At 48.4% G+C, this 20,070-nt stretch overlaps 1 protein-coding gene across 29 annotated transcripts; it reads left to right on the forward strand.

The window, feature by feature from the left end:
- The first annotated feature begins 3,701 nt into the window (after window positions 1-3,701).
- Window positions 3,702-19,711, forward strand: TPD52L2 (TPD52 like 2). 29 transcript variants are annotated; one of them, XM_064673940.1, is made up of 12 exons: window positions 4,019-4,148; window positions 4,269-4,408; window positions 5,573-5,721; window positions 6,550-6,609; window positions 8,083-8,142; window positions 11,992-12,093; window positions 13,060-13,083; window positions 15,962-15,988; window positions 16,369-16,410; window positions 17,689-17,737; window positions 17,819-17,867; window positions 17,951-19,711. In XM_064673940.1, exons 1-11 carry the CDS (start codon window positions 4,082-4,084, stop codon window positions 17,852-17,854), a joined length of 756 nt encoding a protein of 251 aa, XP_064530010.1. In that variant the 5' UTR covers window positions 4,019-4,081; the 3' UTR covers window positions 17,855-17,867; window positions 17,951-19,711. The 29 variants fall into 29 exon arrangements, with proteins under 29 accessions (XP_064530023.1, XP_064530021.1, XP_064530033.1 ...); XM_064673953.1 differs by lacking the exons at window positions 4,019-4,148; window positions 17,819-17,867 and adding an exon at window positions 3,702-3,853 and having other exon boundaries at window positions 4,296-4,408; XM_064673951.1 differs by lacking the exons at window positions 4,019-4,148; window positions 17,819-17,867 and adding an exon at window positions 3,703-3,853.
- The last annotated feature ends 359 nt before the right edge of the window (window positions 19,712-20,070 follow it).

A 20,070-nucleotide genomic window follows, 5' to 3' on the forward strand; every position in this document is an offset into this window, starting at 1 on the left:
CAGAGGGGTGTGATGAGAGGCTCCAAAACTGGCCTCAAGGAGAAGAGTCTGACTTGCTCCTGCTGGAATTGGTCTCATGGCTTCTGAAGGCATTTTGGGGTGGGAGCAGGGGGACTCCAGCTGCCAGCAGAGAAGCCCAGCCTTTGGCTGGGGAATCACCAATACTTTCCAGGAAAGAGAGGGACCTTGGTGGGAACCCCTTGGGCAGCCCATGGGTGTGTGGAGTTTTCTGTTCAGGGTAGGAAGGTGGGTATGGGGAACCCCAGGGGATGCTGTGACTCCAGCTCAGCCCAGGCTGCTCCATGGGATGCAGCTGTGTGGCCCGAGTGTCTGCACCAAGCCCCCCACACCGGCAGGGGGATGGCAAGGTGGGTGGGGGATGTTGGGGTGGTCTTGGCAATGAGCCAGGCATCTGCAGAGGATGCTCTGGACCCACACCTGGTGTCAGCCCCGGCAGCTGCGCCCACGTCCCCTCGGCTCATCCCCGCTCGGGAGTCCCTGTACCTTCCCCAGCAGCCACAGTGGCGTCTCAGAAAGAGGAAGTGTCACCACCGCCGTCCCCCCACCGGCATCTGGGGACTATTTTGGGTCTGGAGAAAAGCGGAAGGCAGCACCGGGGGGCAGGGGGTGATGCCCCACAGCATGCAGGAGCCAGTGGTGGACAGGGAAAGAGGAACCTCCCACTCCCACCTGTGGGACTGGGAAAGAGGATTTGTCTCACCTGAAGTATAAAAGGGCTTTTTGGGGGCACACAAGGGGGGCTTGGGCAGCAGGGGATCCCCTGCTCCCAGCTCCTAACTCCTGCCTTTGTTTCCCAGGATGCAGGAGTGGGTGGGGGCTGGTTTGTAATGCTGCTTTGTGCTCTCCAGTGTGTGCTCTGCCAGTGCCCAGGTAAATGCTATCCCCTGCAGCTGCTGGTGCAGGTCACAGGGAGCAGTGGCAGTTCCCCAAGGAAGGGTTGAGGATACAACCATCAGTGGGGGTTGACTCTGATGGGGAGATTTGGATGGATGGATGGAAGGAAGGAGGGATGGACAAATGGGTGGATGGATGGACAAATGGATGGACAGGACAGAAAGATAGATGCATGAATGGACAGACAGATGGACAGACAGGGTCCTGCTGCGCACACACTCTGATGAAGGCCATCTAGCTGTGCTCTCTTCCCATTGCACTCCCGGGTGATGCTGCATCCCCCGTGTCAGCCCAGGCCAGGGCCGAGGGGTGGGACATGCCAGGGGTCCAATGGGAACGGGGGGCACTGTCCTGGGGGGAACGGGCTGGCCGTGGGCCATCAGCGCTGCATCTGGGCACCCATCTGCAGAGCAGAGATATCCCCACCGCCCGCCCCTCCTGCACGGGGGATGCTCCGTTAGCGCCTGGGAATCGCGGAGGGCCGGGAAAAGGGCGATAGGGCTCTATCAGCCGGCGCAGGCTCGCTCCTCGCTCCCGCCGGGGCGGATGCCGCTGGTGTACGGGGCAGGAGCCCAGAGCGGATCCGAGAGCTCCACTGGGCCCCTTCCAGCCGCAAGGAGGAGCGGCGGGGGAGCAGAGCCCAGTGGCTGTGCACGGGCAGGGAAATCTAGGTCAGGGCTTGCTTTAAAAGGGGGCACCGAGCCCAGATCGCGGCGGCTTCCAGCGAAGCCACGGAGCAGCAGCGCCTGCCCGAGCCCGGCGCGGACACCGGGAACGGGCAACTGAGGAATGTCGGTACTGGTTGGAGCATCCCCATCCCGGGAGCTGCGGCGCCGAGGGCGCCCACGGGTGCTGCTTCCCGTCTGCGTGGCCCTTCACGCAATTCCTTGCTTTGCTGGGAAACAGTTATTTGTAGCTTTGGCTCTGCCAGGGCTGGAAAACAACGTGGTGCCCGGGGACATGCGCGTTCCAGAGACACGGATACCCGGGCACAGGGAGATGCCACTCACATCACAAATGAGACATCCCCCCGCCCACCAAAGTTGGCCCCTTCCCTCACCTCCGCCTCCACACGCCTGGAAGGGCATCAGCGAAGGGAACTGGCCCCAGGTCTGACATTTCAGCTTTCGCCAGCAAATGGCCAGAAAAAAAAAGTCCCAACCGAGCGAAAATCCCGGCGGCAGCAAAAGGGGAACCGGGGGGACATGGAGGGTGAAGAACTGCGGCTGTCAGGCCGAGAAAACGCCCCTGTAGACATTTTGCCCCCGAATTACTGCCCAGCCCCAGCAGAGCCATAGCAAATCTTAAAGAAATGGACCTCCATAAAAAGAATTTTATTTTTTCCCCCTCTCCAAACGCATGATTGCTCTGCACTTCCCAACACCCTTCAAAGGCTTGGGATGGGGAATGATTAAGTTGGCAGCATGATGCATTTAATTAAAAGGCAGTGCCTGAAGGTAGAGGGAAATCAGCTGCTGGAGCAGTGGATCTTTGGAGGGCGATCTTGCGAGGCACAGCCTGATCCCTGGCTGTTCAGGGAGGTTGGACTTGGCAGTGGGCTTTGTGCCTGGCAGAGCTGGCAGAGGCCACAGCAGTCCCTGCAAGCCTCAGCCCTCCCAGCTCCTCCTGCCGCAGCCACCTCTCGGGCCAGATTTTCAGGAATCTGGGCTCTGGTGAGCTCGGAAAAATCCAGATTTTTCACATGGGCTCAGCATTTGGCCATTCCCTGGGTTTCCACTGAGCTCAGCTTTGAAATGAGACATACATTGAAGCTCCAAACTTCACAATAACCCCTCCAAAAATCCCCCAATAAAAAGTTGAGCTGTTAAAGGGCTCCCTGTCCTTCCCAGGCCAACCAGCCAAGCAGGCAGATGTTGGTCATGTGCTGTGCTCCAGGAAGGGCATTTCCAGCAGTGCTTGTGGGTGCAATCCCTCTGCTTGGGCGGCCGAGGTGCTGACGGGAAGGGCTCTGACAAATTCCATTTCCCCATCTATATTCGCTTCCCTTTTCACGCCTCATCCTGGGCAACTCAAAGAGACCGAAGGGAAAAGGCTGTGAAAATGAAACAAGACCTCAACCCAGCGGGGTTTCCAGGGAGGGAGGGGTTGCAAAACAAATGAAAGTGGAGCAGCCCAGGGCTTCCCCGTGCCCAGATGCAGGTCTCAAATACAGGTGGAACCGCAGCTGCGCTGCCAGGGAGTCTGGGCTCCTGCTCCACTCCCAGTCCCTCCAAAGGGAATGTCACCCGGGCTGAGCTGTGCCTGCAGCAGGGACAGGCCAGACTCCCCCTCTCCTGCCACTGCTTCCCCTTCTGTGCTGCTGCAGGTGGCACCGGGGCAGGGGCAGGCAGGGCAGTCACCAGTACCCCCATGCTGGTGCTGCCCGGTGTTCCATGGCAGTGCTGCCCAGAGGCTCGGGCCGTGCCCGCTCTCCCGGTGACCCTGGTATCCCATGCTGGTGCTGCCCGGTGCCCCGGGCCGTGCCCGGTGATCCCGGTGTCCCGGTATCCCATGGCGGTGCTGCCCGGTGTCCCGGGCCGTGCCGGGTGATCCCGGTGTCCCGGTATCCCATGCCGGTGCTGCCCGGTGCCCCGGGCCGTGCCGGGTGATCCCGGTGTCCCGGTATCCCATGCCGGTGCTGCCCCCTGCCCTCCGGCCGCGCTCACGGCACCGCCGGCACCGCCCGGCCGCGCTGCCCCCCGTGACGTCACCGCCCGTGTCCGGTGTCGCGGGGGGGGTACAGGGGACACACAGACACACACACACAGACACACAGACACACACACGTGTCACCGTCACCGTGGCGACGCGGCGGGTGACGCGCTGTGCCCGCGGCCCTCCCCGGAACGGGCGGGCGGCGCGCGCTGAGCGCGTCACCGGCGGCGGCGGCGGCGGCTGTGACGGGCCCGGGACGCTGCCATGGAGAGCGCGAACCAGGGTACGGCCCGGGGAGGGCGACGGGAAGGGGGGGCTTCGCTCCGGGACACGGCGGCCTTGTGCCGGGGGGATCCCGGGGGCGGGAGGTGCCGCTGCCGTGATGGGGGGGCGCGGCCCCGGCGGTGGGAGCGGCCCCGGGGATGGGCAGCGGCCGGGGCTCGCTCCCCACCCCCAGACTCGTTCCCCCTTCCCCGGGACTCATCCCCACCCCCGGTGCCGGGCCCGCGGAATGCCCGCGGCGCTGCCCTGGATTGCGGGAGATGCCCGTGTAGGAAACTCCAGGGGAGGGCTCTCAGGTTTCTCTTCCCCTTTCCCCCCGCGGCCCCTTCCCCGCACCCCTCCCGTCCCGCCGCCCCCCTGCTTTGCATAACGCGCTGACCGCTTATTCAGTGCCCTCTGCTCCTTGTCTGCGACAGATATCAACCTTAACTCTCCCAACAAAGGTCTGCTGGCCGATGCCATGACAGATGTTCCCGTGGATAACGCGGCCCGGAGCGCTGCGCCCGAGGGATTGACCCTGGCCGAGGAGGAGGAGCTGAGATCCGAGCTTGCCAAGGTAAGGGTTGGTCCCAGATGTGTTCTGCTGGGAAGGAACAAACAGGAGCCACAGGAGTGGCACTGGTTGTTTTGTTTGATTGGTTTTTTTCTTTGGTTGGTTGTCTGTTTGTTTTTTTTGGGTTTTTTTGGTTTTTTTTGCTGTTGTTGTCTTTTTTGGTTTTTAATTTTGCAGTGTTACCTTTGGGTCTCTCAGCGAATTGTTAAAAGGCACAAAGCTGGCAGATACTTCAAACGCTCTGGTGTGTTGTTTGCTCTTTCCCAGAACAGTCTAATTTAGGGCTTGAAGGAAATAGGGCTTGAAAAGCTCACGGCTTTTGATGCCGTGAGCTTGGTGTAGGCTTTTAGCTCCACTTGAAGCAGGAAAACACTTCAGGCAAATGCTATGCAAAAGAAACTCGTTTTTCCTTAGGAAACTGACACAATGGAGCACTTAATATGCCTTTTTCCTACCTTTTTCTCTCAGATATTTACTACACTTTATAGTCACCTAAAATAGTTGCCAATATGCTTTCGAAGAGCTGAGACTTTGTCCTGTAATACCCCAAAGTCTGAGCACCTTTTTGAGTTTAAAGGTCAGTTTATAATTTCTATCTGAAACGTGGCTGAAGATAATTGCAGCTCTTTCTTTCTTGTCCTTTCCTGCATTTGAGACTCTCATGGTGGTTCTTTGACTGGCATATTTTGGCAAGGGAGGACTTTGCTGCTCTGGGTGGTCACACAGAGCTTGGTGAGCTGCAGTTTAAGTAGAAATGAACCCTCTCTGCCTGGAAACAGCTCCAGAGTGCTTTGAAAGTGTTGCAAGAGAGATCTCTGAGGAAAAACTCCTTGCTTTGACGACATCGGAGGAAAAGAATCATAAGATAAAACCTTAATTCATAAAGTTTGGCAGCTGAATTGCATCTGCTGTTGAAATTACAACACAAAGAATGGGCTCTGTTAATCTCTGTGCCACTAAGTCACCACTCCAGTGACTCGTATGGATGTTTTCCCAGTTGAAGTTTGATCTGTAAGCCTCCCATTCCAATACAGTTCATGTTGAGTTGAATTGCTCTTCGTGCACCTGACATTCTTCCCAATTTTTAAAATTCACGTTTACAAGTTGGCTTAATTTCCAGGGTTTTCCCAAACTGTGATTTAAGGCAAACCTCTGCCTCTCTCTAAGGTTGAAGAAGAAATTGGTACTCTCAGGCAAGTTCTGGCAGCTAAAGAGAGGCACTGTGGAGAGCTGAAGAGGAAGCTGGGTCTGACTCCCTTGGATGGGTTAAAGCAAAACCTGTCCAAAAGCTGGCACGATGTCCAAGTCTCCAACGCGTAAGTGTTGCTTGTGATGCACATGTGTTTAAATAAGAGTATGTATGACACTTCCCAGCAGTGTATTTCAGAGCTCTTCCTTCTCCTCTGGTGGGTATGTAGGGTAAAAGGCACTTAAAAAAAATCATTGCTGGTTTATGTCTGGAGAAATGGAATTTTTGTATTTGTGATCTGCATAAATTGTTGCTGGATGCTCTTTCCCCTGGGGTTAGAGATCTGGATCATCACTTAAACAGTCCAGTTTGCCCATTTCTGCCCATTTTTTGAGGCAGAGGCAGCTGCTACCTTGCCCTGAACTCAGGCTCAAAGGGAAGTGCCAGGAGTTTCACAGCTGTGCTGCACAGTGCTAGTTCAGAGTGTTTCCTGGGTCAGACAGCCTGAATTAAAAGCCTACACTTCCTAGGAAAAAAATCTGTGATATTAGTGTTCATTGCCAGAGTCATTTCTGCCTAAAGAAGGTGTGAAGTGAGACTGACTGTTCCTGAACAGGTATTAAGGGTACGGTCACCGCTGTGCTTGACAGACCCAAAAGTAGAGTCCAAGAGGTAAGTTTGACCCTGCAGTGGGTGTCAGGGACTCTGGGTGCCCATAGAGGCATCATTCAGGCTATAAAGTCTCCTCTAACTGGGATTTGGAGTTACTGACAGTGATACTGCAGAGCAGATCATTGAGCTGTTCATCTCACTGTTTATTCTTTCCCTTTTCCTCATCTTCCCTCCTCCATCCCTGTCCCATTTCTGTTATTCCTTTGTCACTGAAATCTGTGTCATTGTCTTCTAAAAAAAAATGAATATTAAAGTTATATTCATTAACACTTTCTGTTTCTAGTTATGTGAAAACATCTGAGAAACTTGGAGAGTGGAATGACAAAGTGACACAGTCTGACTTGTGAGTGCCTCGGGCTCCTCAGCATCGCCTCCTTGCTGCCTTCCCCGATTTGTGCTGCTCCTTGTTCTCACAGGCATCAGGGCTTGGTTGGGAGCTGGAGGCCTGGTGAAGCAGGATTGTTACTTCCAGCATGCCTGGCTTCCAGCTAGAAACATCCCTCAGTTGCAGAGGAGATGAGTAAATGTTACTGCCATCAGGTCTCTCATGGTCTTGCTGTTGCAGAAGCAAAATTCCAATCAGTTACCAGACCACGTTTTATCTAAAAAAAAGAGAGGGGACAAAAGTTTAACCACAGTTTCCTTTCAGCTGGTAATTGGTAGGTCAGTGTGGTGTTATCAGATGTCTTATTAGTGAACCTCTATCTTTACTGTGAAACCGTTTCTCTTCTCATCATCAGATGTGGTAGGAATCGGTTTGACTGTTGCCTTTCTGTATGGCCACCTGGGAGGGAAGGGGCTGGAGGTGTTTCCCTGTAGCTGGAAATAGGGGCTGTGCAACTGCCAGCGTGTTCATGAGCTTCTGAAATCTTCTGCATTGATGTGTGAACCTTTTCCTGGTGTCAGCACTAGAAAGCCATGAATTTTAGTCTTTTCTGTATATCTGAGCAGGTGACAAATGCAGACAAAGAGCATCTGGCTACTTCTGCTTCTGGAAGATATTCTTTAATTATATTAGACCTCTGTTCATGTTAGACACGTATCATTGATTCCTGCTTCGTAGCTGAACCTATGGGAGCCCTTTAATGTTTTCTGCACTGAAGTTTCTTTCTCTCTGTCCTCTGTTGAAGGAGATGATGATTTAGCTAAGAGGAAAATGTGGATTGGGAGCATCCCATCATTAGGCAAGGTGGCAGTGGTCTAGTTGGAGCAAGTCAATTCTGAGTGATGTGAACTGCCTGTGATATCTCACCTCTGAGCTGTCTGAGCTGGGAACAGCCACATTCTGTAGTATTTATGTGTGTTTTGTACCCCCAGTGTTAGTTCTCACAACCCCTAAGGTACTGCTTTGTGGGTAGAGAAACATGATTTCTAAATATTAGAAAACAAAAGTTTTGAGTGTTTGTCCAGGTCATGCTGTATTGGTAAAATAGAGCTTTGTGTGTGACAGTCAGATTTTTTTGGCCCTGAGCTCAGTTCACTGCTCTGTGCTTTTAATACAGAGCTGCCACAGCATGTAGGAAGGGAGCAGAAGATGCAAAGTCTTTCAATTCCTGACACCTTCTGAACTGCAGGCTTTGTTTCTTTGTGCTCAGTGTTTGAACATGCTTAAATAAAAGAAACTGGGGCTTAGGTGTCTCCCTGCCTCTCAAACAGCTCTTTTCCTTCTGGCTGTAACAGAGAGGCTGAAGCTGTTGTCAGAGAAGTAAAGCCCTTGATACTGTAAGTGTAAAGAGTCACTAATAATGTGGAAAGCATCAAAAGAAGCATCTGCAGTGAATCTTGGTGCTGCCTCTAACCTCCATTGTGTTTGTAGATATCTTTCAGCCAGCAGCACACTGGAGGACTGGAATGAAAAATTAACTCAATCAGAAGCGTGAGTGTCTTAACCTTCAGCATTAACAAATGCCTTCCTGACAATGCTGCCACTAACATGCTGTGCCCCTTCTCTCAGTCCTCTGCTTTCACTAGATCTATTTAGACATTTGTCTTTCCCAGCTTTCACTTTTTTAACCCAATAAATGCCTCTTCTGGGAGAGGGAGCTTTTCTTCAAGCCAATATTCAGACTATTTCATTGAAGTCCAAGTGATAGTTCACAAATTCCTGCCTGCTCCCAGGAACTAGCTGAAACCCCTGGGTAGGTGAGACCTGTGTGCCATAGGTTATACCTTGAGCTGAGAAGCTGTGGAATAACCAAACTGATCTCTTTTTGTGCTCTGCAGAAAACAGGGGATTTTTTTTTTTTGCTGTGGTACCTGATGAGAACAGATAGAGCTGTAGTGTCCAGGGCAGCTCTTCTGGCACGTTGGGGCCACAAATGCACTCAACCAGCTTAAACCTCACAGCTGTTCTACTCCAGTTGTTGACTGCAAAGCTCTTTTAGCCATGTTTTTATTAAATGCCTGAAATTAAATTCTCATCTGGACTAAATTATGGAAGGATATTAAGGAAGTTGCCCTTTGTCCTTCTCGTTGTGCCTTTCCCACAGTATGTAGGGCAGTCCCTTACAGTGCTGCAGTGGGAGCAGGTAGGTCATGTCACTGTTTTCTGAGCTGATTTAAACCATGGTAAGGTAGGTCTTAAGTGGGAGCCAGCTTTTCCTGTTCTCTGGAGAGGGCATGAAATGCAGTCCTTGAAGCTGGCTGGTTATCACCGTTGTGTGTGAATAGACAGTTTTCTTCCTAAGATGGTTCAAAGAGGAGCAGAGATAAAAAGTAGGAGTAGCAGAAAAAACTTTCAAGTATGCAGGTCTACTTTCAACGTTCCCTGGGTGTTTTCTAGATCAAGAAGCTGTAAACTGTCAGTATTTCACTTGCTAAGTAGGATGACCTTGGTTTTTATGCTTGCTGACAGTGTGGCTGAGTCCAGGGGTGTTTAATCAGGGTTCCTCCCTGGGTGTGCCTGCTAGAATAGAGAACTTCTGGTTGTATCTGTTTCCTTGTACTTCATAAGCACCAGAAATGTGGCGGAAACGTGCTTTTGTGGAGCACTTAGGGCCTGAATAGCTGGGGCACGTTAGTTTTCCTGCTTGCTTTGGCACTAGGCAGCGACAGTCAGTGCTGGCAAGGTAGAGGCTGATTGAAATGGAGAGGTGAGGGGGATTGAAGGGTGAAATTCCAGCAGTGCTTCAGAAATCAATCAGAATTTCTGCTTCTCAGTCTGAAGTTCAGCAAGTGCAAAGAGGCAAGTTCAAGAAGCCCAAGGATGAGGTTTTATTCATACGTTTTGGGGTTTTTATGCAAATGAATCGTCTTTCCTGTTTCAGAGCTACTCTGCTTTGTAACTAACAGGACTGAACTGGGACTGGGCCTAACTGCTAACCTCACAGTGCTTCTGTGTGCTGTGGAATTTCCTGGTAGTGGCAAATCCTGGCCACAGACTTGCCCTCTGCATAGACAGGGCAAAAACCATCCCAGTGTGTTCCTAGATCCGGTTTCACTGTAGCCAGGGCATGAGATGACTTAGATGGTTTGTGTCTTTAGCCAGACAGCTCAAATGGAGATTGCTGTATAAAAGCAAGTGAGAGGAAGCTGCTATTAATGGATAAAGGAGGATTTGTGGGGGCAGGTCTTGCTCTTCCCTTTAGGGTTCATAGGAGAGGGGTGCAATGAAATGTTGAAATACCACGGGATGAATAGCACAGGGCAGAGATCATTTCTGCAGCTTGTGCTGCAGCCAATTGCCTGTTAGTAAAGCAGGGTATTAACCAGAGCTTATATTTATTACTCACAGATTTGGATTATTCCATTGTGCTTTGTGCTGGTGCTAAGGGAAGAAAGTGAGTGCTTGTGAATTTAAACCCATGGAAAACCTGGCCATGGTGCTTGCAGGAGAAGAGTTGCAACTTCTAGGTCAGGGCTGGGCGTAGTTAAGTTGCATTAAAGTCTTGTATAAGCTGATCCCTGGCTGTCACAGATGCAGCTCCACATGTGTGGCTGGTGGCAGTTCTGGGTTAGAGCTTCTCATCCCCCTGTGCCTCCCTGGCTCTCCTCCTGCCTGGCAGTGGAGAGATGTGTACGTGTGTGTGGGAGCTGTGGATGCAGGACTAGGCTGGCCATCTGATCCAGCTGCTGCTTTTTTGTTCTTCCAAGTTTATGTTTAATCCAGGCAGTTTCCTTGATCTAGATTGCTGTGCCAGCACAAACAGTTGTGCTGGAGGAAGGAGCAAACTGGGGCAGAAGCAGCAGCACCTGAGTGCTCCATCTTCAGTGATATTAGAAATTTTGCTGTCAAGTGTGAAAAATACAGTTGGAAAATATCTGGTCTTTATCTGCTGAAGCTGGACATAATACCTGGAAGCTTGCAGCGTGTGCATGGTGTGATGGTGTCCCTTGAGGCTGTGAACCCTTCCCCAGTGCTGAGCTCTGGGACCCGAGTGCCAAACAGACCCAGAGTCAGCACTGCATACTTTGGTGAGCACGAGGTCTTCCACATTGGTTAGGCAGCTGTAAATCAAATCCCATGACAGGGCTCAGCCAGGGAGGAGCCTGGCTGCTGAAGGCACGTTCTTCTGGATTCAAGAGGAATTTGTCTGAAAAATATGTAGGTTATAGGAATTCTCTTTTAGGAGCAGGAAGAGAGAAGGAAAAGCTGATGCAGTTTTGCCCTGCTCTGCTTAAGTCTCATGTACATTTGTTATTCAGAAATACTTGTCTGTGGTTCTTAAAAAAAAATCCCAACAAACCATCATGTTGTAGTTGGAATTGCTCAAATCCAGTTCGGGTGCTGTGGTGCTGTCCACACACTTCTGTCTGGAGAGAAGGAGCTGTGAGTAAGTCAGCTGTCACTGTGGTGTTTGTAGCCAGGGGAGCTCAGGCATGAGAGAACTTTAGGCTGTTTATAATGCCCTTCTCCTAAATGTCCTCATCAGGCAAAAAAAATAATCTCAAGCTGAAGTATTTGGAATAAGAAAACGTGGCTTAAAATGTTGAACTTGTTTTCCAGCCTGAGTTATTTTCTTTATAGTTTCAAGAGTGACATGAATCTAGATGTTAATCACCAACTGGGGAACAGTTTAGAGAGAAATCAGTTAATGAAAGTGGCTCAAAGAGTCTTTGTTCCAGAGATTAGTCTCATCTGAGGGAAACAAAGGTTCTCAAGTGTCTGTCTTCTCCATCTCAGGTATAAGGTCAAATAATCAGCTGACAAATACAAGCTGTCAGACTTCTTACCTACTGTGGTTAATGGTAACTGATAGGAAACTTCTCTACCATTTATTTCCAAACTGCAGTTGTAGAGATAATGCTGATTCCTGCATTTCTTCTCTGTATAGTGATGCTGGTCTTGCCTCTTGCCGCTTTCCTCCAAAACCTAACACAACAACAAATGCTGTAACTTCCTCAAGGCTGCAAGGATGATATGGAATAGGTTCCTAGACTTATTTTTCCCAAGAAGTCCAAAAGATAGTTGACCTATTGGGCTACAGTGCTGTGGTGTTACAGCTTCCACATGGAAAGCTGGTTTTGCTTTGCTTTTTTTGCAAATGTTTGTGTCAGATTTAAGAACATACAGTCAAAATGGTAAAGTGAGTGTATGGAAAGGTTAATCCTACACTTCCAGCTTTTTTAAAAACTTCAAATATTTGAATATATGCAAATCAGTGAAGTCAGTGCAGCTCACTAATCTAGCTTCTTTGCTTTAATACGGGGTCCTTTTTCAAAATTGGGGGGACACACTTTCAGATTCGACCCAGTAGTTCAATTTATGATGTTTTTTTCTACTTAGTTACAAGAAGACCCAGGAAACCCTTTCCCAGGCGGGACAGAAGACTTCAGCAGCCCTTTCCAATGTAGGTTCTGTTATCAGCAGGAAGCTTGGTGACATGAGGTAAGATTCTGGTTTGCACTCCAGTGCTTTGATCTTGGTTTCAAACAGGAATGAGACTTTAGACAATGACCAGGCTTATTTTCATTTTTCTGCTTAGTTGGCAGCACACTGCTGTTGATGTACTACTCCCCTGTGTGTGGCCCTGTGCATTGTAGTTTAGGACAGATTAAACACTTATCAAAGAGTTACTGGTGATATAAAGCCTGTTCTAAGGCATTTTAAGTTTGATTTGGTTTAGGAGAACTGACTGAACATTTTTAGAAGCCTTCCCCCTTTTACTGTCATATGGTTTCTCTGCAGATTTTATGTCATATGTACAAAACTAGTATTAAAGTTTCCCTTTTCCATTCTTTACTGGATTATGGAGGTGTGTTTTCTCAGTGTTATTTTTTCAGATTAGAGAGGGGTCATCCCTCCTGTGTTCTGTTATGATTTAAAACAGGGCAAAGTCTGGATGCTGCATTCCATGTGGTTTCCAGCCCCATGTGTTGACATTCTGTGGAGAAGGGCAGCATGTCTTCCAGGCACAGTTATATCATGTTGGTTGGAAAATACCAGTTGATTCAGAAGATTATGACAACATTAAAAATTTGTTGCTGTGGGTGGTGATTATCTCGATTCATCTTAAGCGGATGACCACTGGAGTAACCACAAATTTAAACCTCTCCAAATTGGGAAGAGAGGCTGGTTCCCCTAGCTGAGGTTCTTGCTCTGTGATATTCTCAGCTGTACAAAGTTCAAGGTTAAAATTGGTGATTTACCTGCTCTTCAGGACTTTAAGCTGGAGCCCCACTAGTGGCAACATCCAAATTTTTCATGAAGAATCCCTTGACCATGTTTTCCTGGATTTGAGAGTTAATTCTGAATATACAGCCTATCAAGGTTAATAAGGAAGGATTCTTAGAGCTTGTATTTAACATGCTGTATCAGACCTTGGATTGAATGGGTAGCTGTCATTCTTTGTAGGGAATTTCCTATTCCACTGTGGCTGTGAGTATCCGAGTGGTAAGAACTTGTTGGCCTCTGATCACATAGTACTCTGTCCTCAATGAGTTGGTTACTGTGTTCCTGGAGGGTATTTTTTGGTGTTTTCAGTTGCTCACATCTAAATTTGGCAGAGGACTAGCTGGCTCCCTACCCTTTCTAGCATTCAAGTTGTAACTTTTCTTTCCTGGAAACTCCCTAGTCTGGTAGAAGAAGAGATTTTCATGTAATCGCAGCAGATTGCAGATACTGGCACAAGATGTGGTGGGAACACATTTTGCCAAACTGATAAGTAAATTTGGTGCCTGGCTTCTGCAGTCTGGCCAGGCTGTTGCAGCTGCAGGGATGGGAACGGTGCTTTTTTGGGACCAAAGGGGGAACTCCTGAACCAGTGTTGTCATCAGCCTGTTTTGACAGGCTTGGTCCTGCCTGTTTTCTTTTAGTTGGGAGAATGCAGGTCATGCAGCTGCAGAGATGTTTGTGCCATCCCAGGAGCAGATGCTGGAGGGAGGGGACTCTGGGCTGCTCTCCTGGTGACAGAGCTGGCCTGGCACAGTCACTGTGAAAATTGGCCCTGTAATCAGCTGGCCTAGGAACGAGCCAGGCCTTTGCAGCAATGGTTTTGCACGGCATCAGTCACTAAATTAAACATCTGCATTCCTTTTTATAGCTAATACCTTGGGTGAGGTGTTATGAAATAGAGGCAGCTTCTGTCTTATCACTTGGGAATCCCTGCCAAAGTTATTTCAGCAGGATTTGTATTTGTGGCCCTGTGGGGGAACACAGTAATGATTTTTTTTTAAGACTTTCAGTTTTTCTCTGCATTTATAAACAGACTTCCATCTCCTGTGCTGCAACCAAGTCTTCCTATTTCTGATTCTGAATGAGGTTTAACTCTGAGCATAAGTTTTTGCAGGAACTGTCCCACTTTTCACCCTTGCCAGGTGAAACTCTGGTGTTCTGGTATGTGATCAGAGCTGATGAGGAGTGAAGTCTGTTGTATTGCTGTGATCACTGCTCTGAACGAGTGGGATGATTTCTGCTCCCAGAGAATCTCCATTACAGGCCTTGTAGCCTACACTGCAACCTCCATTACTGTACTCGGGGGTTTTTTTCCCCTCTTGCACTACAAATTCACTTGTAAAGCAAGTTTATTTTCCACCACTGGAAGTGTTGAGATAACAGAAGGGATTTCCTTGTTTAGTCAGCCTTCACTGGTTGATAAATGCAAGGAAGGGGTGATGAATGGGACAGAGCCTCGGCTGCACCGAGGGCGTGGGCGTAATTCCATTAAAAATGCTTGGACCAAAATGTTCTTATATACAAGTAACGTGCCCCTGGGTTAAATCTTTAGGGTTGCTGTATTCTGGTCAAAATAATTTTAAATGTTCTGGGTGTGGATTGTAAGGAGACCTTGTGAAGTTCATGTTGTAACCGTGTGCTTACTGCGTTAATGCTCTGTTGGATTGAGGGGAGAAAATGTACCTTAGTGGGCTGGATTTCTTCAAATCTTGGCCAGTTCAGCCTTTTCTGTTATCTCCACCTACAGTTAAAAAGTAAATTGGCTTTTAGACATTTTGTTCCTGCATTTTACTGATTCCAGTAAACTGCAAAATTGGAGTGTTTTCTTTTTGTTGCTGCGTGGGTTTGTGTCCACCAATGCACTTCACGTTGTCTGATGAACTTTGCTGCTGTATGTAATGCTACAAGCGAATTCATTATGAAATGTTAGCCTGATCCCAAAAGTACCTGCAAATTCCTGAATCAATGCAAACTCGAAATCCTTGTGGAAGCAGAAAAAGGGTTACTGGAAGGTCCAGGCCAAGATACTCAACAAGCGAACCAGTTGCTTGTGGTATTGCTTACAGAGCACCTTGGTGCATGGATGTGTTATCTATGTTGTTCTCCTTTAAGCAACAGTAAGTAGAAAGTTAATTTATTTCACATGCAAAGGCAGCATTTCAAGGAGTCTGCCCTGCCAAAGAACCGACTTGGATGCATAGGGAAATGAAACCACAAAGCCCAACATCTTCACTCTGGCTGTCAGGAAAAACCCTTGTGCTCCTTGCCAAGTACTTCACATCCAGCTTGCCATGGCTGCTTCCTGCAGCAGAGACAAAAGTTATAGTTATATTTAAGTGGAATAAAACACTGCTCTGGCAGGAGAAGCTCCTTTAGAGCATCCTGGTAATAGAAGTAGAAATACTTACTAATAGAAGTAGAAAACCCTGGTCTGTTGTTCTGAGGTGCTACTGCATTGCAGAATCCCAACCTAAAAATGAGCAACCAGGTTATGGAGTAAACACGATACCTTTAATCTTATCTTTATTAGGCTGCAGTGCATTCGTTCTCTGAGCTGTAACTTTATGATTTTCAGGCTTGGCAAGATAACGTGCAGGTATCCATTGCAGGTTGCCCTTAGACAAGTTCTCATCAGAAGTCCAAGCAATGCTGTCTTTGTATGAGAGACCATGGGAGGATTCGGGGGAAGGAGGTATCTCTACCAGTTTAGCTGGTGCTTGGTAAAACCTTCAGTTTAGAAAAAAAAAAATGCTTAAAACAAACATGTGAAAGCAATGGATAGGAATAGGAAAAATGTTTTGTTTTGCTGTTGCACACCCACTCCTTCCCCTCCCCAGCACCCTGGCTCTAAGTTGCTGGAGGTGCTGTTATTGCTCTTTGAAAAATACCTCTGCTTGCCTTGAGTCAATGAAAAGCATTGGTTTTTTGCTTGCTTCTGTGGTTTATTTTGAGAGGTTTTCTCCTGAGTAGTTGACTTTGCTGTCCCATGATTCTGTGACCGTGTCCCTGCGTTTAGTGTTTCTCTGCACAAGTTTCTGACTGTTGCTTCCCTTTTCTCTCTGCTGCCCGTGGCCTCTCCCAGGGCTCACTCCATCTCGCATTCCCTTAGGTAAGATACCCTTCAAGGCTCTAAAAGAGCATTTGTTTCTGTGCCAGGCCCTTGCAGACCTTAAAGGGGAAGCTGGTTATTTAAGCCTCGCCTACACTTTTGACACAGATTGAGAAATCTACCACAGACCAATGCCCTGGGATTGACTTTTGTATCGCAGTTGCAGTTAAATACTTACTGTCCTGTATCTGGAAAACGAAATTCTGGACTGCAGCTGTTAAATAAGGGGAGAGAGGGCTGACTCTTACCACTTGGGTTGTCCACAGCAGCCTGTGTGTGGACAGTGAGTGCTTCAGACCCAGGGTTATGCTGCTTTTGCACGGTGTCAGTGTGAAATTGTCATTAACTTTTCCCTCCTTATTCCAAATGCTTCCGAGCAGCAGTTACTCCATTCGCCACTCCATAAGTATGCCAGCCATGAGGTAACGTAGCACTGTACCTGTGTCTGCTGCGTGGGGCTGGGGGGTGGTACAGCTGCCTCCATTGCTGCTGGGGTTTTTGTTCTGACTTGTACAACTGGTTCTCTTCTCGAGCAGACCCTGCTCCGAGCATGGATTAATCACAGCCTGCAGTTTGACTGTTTTGGGGGGGGTTTACCCGGTATCTCTTATGGTTAATTAGCACATGTGTTGTTCTTGAACTAAGCACAGTGTTGCACCTGTACCAAAGTCTGATTGAAATTTGCAGCTTTCAGGGGTCCCTGAAGGGCAGGATTACAGTTCTCTCACAATGTACAACATGGCCGTTGCTAATACCAAGATGAATCCTGACTAGAACCCTCTGTCTCCAGCCTGGGACCTCAGTGCCCTTCTCAGCCTGCCCTCGTGGTGCCTTAGGTGGTGATCTCCTTGCAGGAGAAATGACTGCCAGGGCTGGACAAGGCCCACAGAAACTCTCTCTGTTCATTCTCATTCCAGATCAAGGGAGGTTATTTTATAGCTGCAAATATAAAGCAATTCCTTGGAACAAAAATAACTGAGATGAGACGAGTCATCTCCCAGCGCTCCTGCAGCCTGGCCCGGGGGAGCAGCACTATGAGTAATTGCCTGGTCTGGAAGCTCAGTACAGAGCTCTCCCTGAAATCCTTTGCCAGAGAAAGCAGCTTGTTGGGTTGTCAAACAATTGACCTGGTTTTCTTCGCTAGAAATATGAAATGCTCTGATTAATTTATTACACTGTGGTTTTCATGAGCATTTCCTGATGTAAATGATCACTCCTGTAGAAATAAAACTGCTGATAGGTGCAGGCACATGGCCCTTCCCCTTCCCGCCCACGGGATGTGATATGGGAAGCTGAAGCCTTTGTTTTAAACTCTTCTCAGCTTTCCCTTTCCATTATTTAAAACAAAATGTTTTTAGTTGGAAGCCTTGTAAAACTAAGAGCTGATTTCTTCTCTGGTTACCGTGCCTTGATTCCCCAGTGAACTAGGACTTGTTTCCCTCAAGATTCTAGCTTGAGCAATTGAGTGGATTGCATGTGGTGTAAATGTTTTCCTCCAGAGTTTGTATGTGGTGTTCTTGCCTGGTGTGCCCGAGAGATTTGTGCCAAAGGCTGTGAGGAGCTGGAAGTGTTCTGGGTACTGGTGTCACTGCAGGGGAACAGCCACAGAGCCCAGTCACGCTGTGCCATTTGATATGGTTAAGAACTAACTTGCCTTGATTTGTTGTTTTGATTTTTTCCCCCCCTCTTCTTTCTTCAAGGAATTCTGCAACCTTCAAGTCCTTTGAAGATAGAGTTGGGACCATAAAGGTAACAGTCTGCTTTGTCTTGTAAACCCACAGTATGAAACCTTGTGCAGAAACTTTAATTTCTGCAATGTTTTTCTTGTAGACTAGTATTCGGGCAAATGGCCTCTCAGATATGTGAAGTCTTGGCTACAGTAGGTGACCCCGACAGGGGGGAATTGACTTGGTATTCCCAGTGCTGGTTTCTTGTTATCCTCACTCTCTTCTCTCCTTCCAGAACAGAGTGGTGGGCAGCAGGGAAAACAGCACTGACGGCCTGCACTCCCCCTCGGGAGCTGGGGACAAGTCTCCACAAGACAACGCTCCTTTCTAGACCTGGATGTGGCTTTGCACGGCTGTGCACAACTGGAAGAGCCCCCTCCCTCCCAAACCTTCACCACAGCAACAACATGCCGATCCAAGAAGGGGCTGAGAGCCAGTCAGGAGAGATCCATCCTTCATTCATAGACACTGCTGCTGGATCCAAGTCAAATAAAGAGAATGCAAAGTTTTGTACACAAATAATATTTTACACTAAAGTTTGTAGATTAAATGTATCACTGCTGTCCTTTTGGGAGAGCGTGTAAGCTGGAGTTTCCTTAAAGTAGCTCAGAAATGCAACTGCTATAGATAAAAACAGTTTCCCCTTGTCTGACATAGCTTGGAGCAGATCGTGGCCCTGAGAAGCACAAGGAGAGCAGTTACTGGAGAAGCCAAATACATGCTAAAGCACCTTAGCTTTAGCTTCTGGCTCCATTCTCTGTGTGGGACATGCCATGCAGCTACTCTGGATGCTCCCAGGCTTCTCCTGTTACTGTTTTCTCTGGCTCTCATTGGAGCAGCCTGGTAAACGGGGTAAACAGTTGATTTCTTTTTTTTTTCTGAGCTCCCAAAAGGGAAACTTCACTTAGCAGCTGCCTCGTTGTTACACTAATGCTCTAGCTTTAACAAAACTAAGAATCTTTATTTTTAAATGCAATGAACTTTAAAGAAATAAAGCTTAAAAACAGACAAAAAAAAAAAAAAAAGCTTTGGCATCATATTAGGGCGATGCTCCCTTGGACTCTGAAGCTGAATTGCAAGCCTTACATCACTTACGCTTTACTTGTTTATGATTTGTTTTCTGTAGAGAAGACTGCAAGGTTTCCAAAGCTGGTTGTTGAGCACTGGAGTTTTGCATCATGCAGTCATAGCAGCATGCTTATAAAGCCAGTTCTTGTGTTAAATTCAGTGGTGCACTCTGTTTCCCGAGTGTATGAAACTTGCTTCTCCCTTCTCAGCTTATGCCTTCGTTCTTGGAGGAGGAATTTCTGGAGGCTGGAATATGGATACCATTGGAGGGACTCGACTCTGCTCTCCGAGGGCTCCTCCAGCTGGTACATCTGGCTGTGACTGGATGGGTTTCTCAGTTGAAAGCCCCAGCTCTAATTTTGGTTTACATAACTGGCAGAGAGTCATGGAGCTCCCTCAGTCCCCCCAGGGACTGGATGTTTTGCTCTTTTGATGTCCAACTTCATTGCTCAGGAGCTGACAAATTCCAAGTTTTCTTCTAGAGGCCTGATCTTATTCTAGTGCCTCCACATAGAAATACCTAGAGTGAGCAAATCTGTGCCTTAGAGGCGAAGTGGGACTTACTCAGGTCTTTAGACTTATGTACATATCTGGGTAGTTTTAGTGGTTTATCACCCGGGAGGGACTGAACTGTCTCTGACCCTTTAGAGAAGCAAGTTTTGACACTGATGTGATTAATCTCCATTTCCCCCACCCCTGCTCCCCTCCCTCTGCAGACCTGGGGATGAAATGTTAGTGGGCAGATGTACTAGGCCATAGGTGGAGTGTAGAGTGTCGTTCACTGGCGCTCCTTGTTTGACTGGAACTGGTCTCCCTTCGAGGAACGGAGCCAGTGAAACGGGGACTGCAGGAGCTTGGGTATGGAGCTGTTTCTCTTTAAGATAAAGATTGAGGAAACTTGTCAATAAAGGATTCCTTTGGGAGAAAATGGGGTGAATGTCGTTGTCTTCTTCTGTCTAACAGCACCGAACTCCGCTCTTGGGTGCTTGTTCTGAACTTGTCAGGTAAATACCGACTGCCTGCAGCAGCCTGAGGCAAGAAACAACTGAAATATTCCGTCCTATCCCTCTGGCTCGTTGTCTGTCAGCTCTCCAGATGCTTTCTCATGAAGGAATGTATACTAAATAATATTTACAGTCTGATGTTTCCTTTTCAAGATGCAGGACGTGGTTCCCAAGCTGGTTCCCGAGCCGTGCCTGTGCCCTGGGCCGGGGAGCTCCAAGCTCCATCACTTCGCTCCCTTTGCCACTGGTGCTGCAGGTGAACCTCGAGCTTCCTGAGCTTCCT

Source organism: Pseudopipra pipra, chromosome 17 (assembly GCF_036250125.1).
Source record: "Pseudopipra pipra isolate bDixPip1 chromosome 17, bDixPip1.hap1, whole genome shotgun sequence".
Lineage (NCBI taxonomy): Eukaryota > Metazoa > Chordata > Aves > Passeriformes > Pipridae > Pseudopipra > Pseudopipra pipra.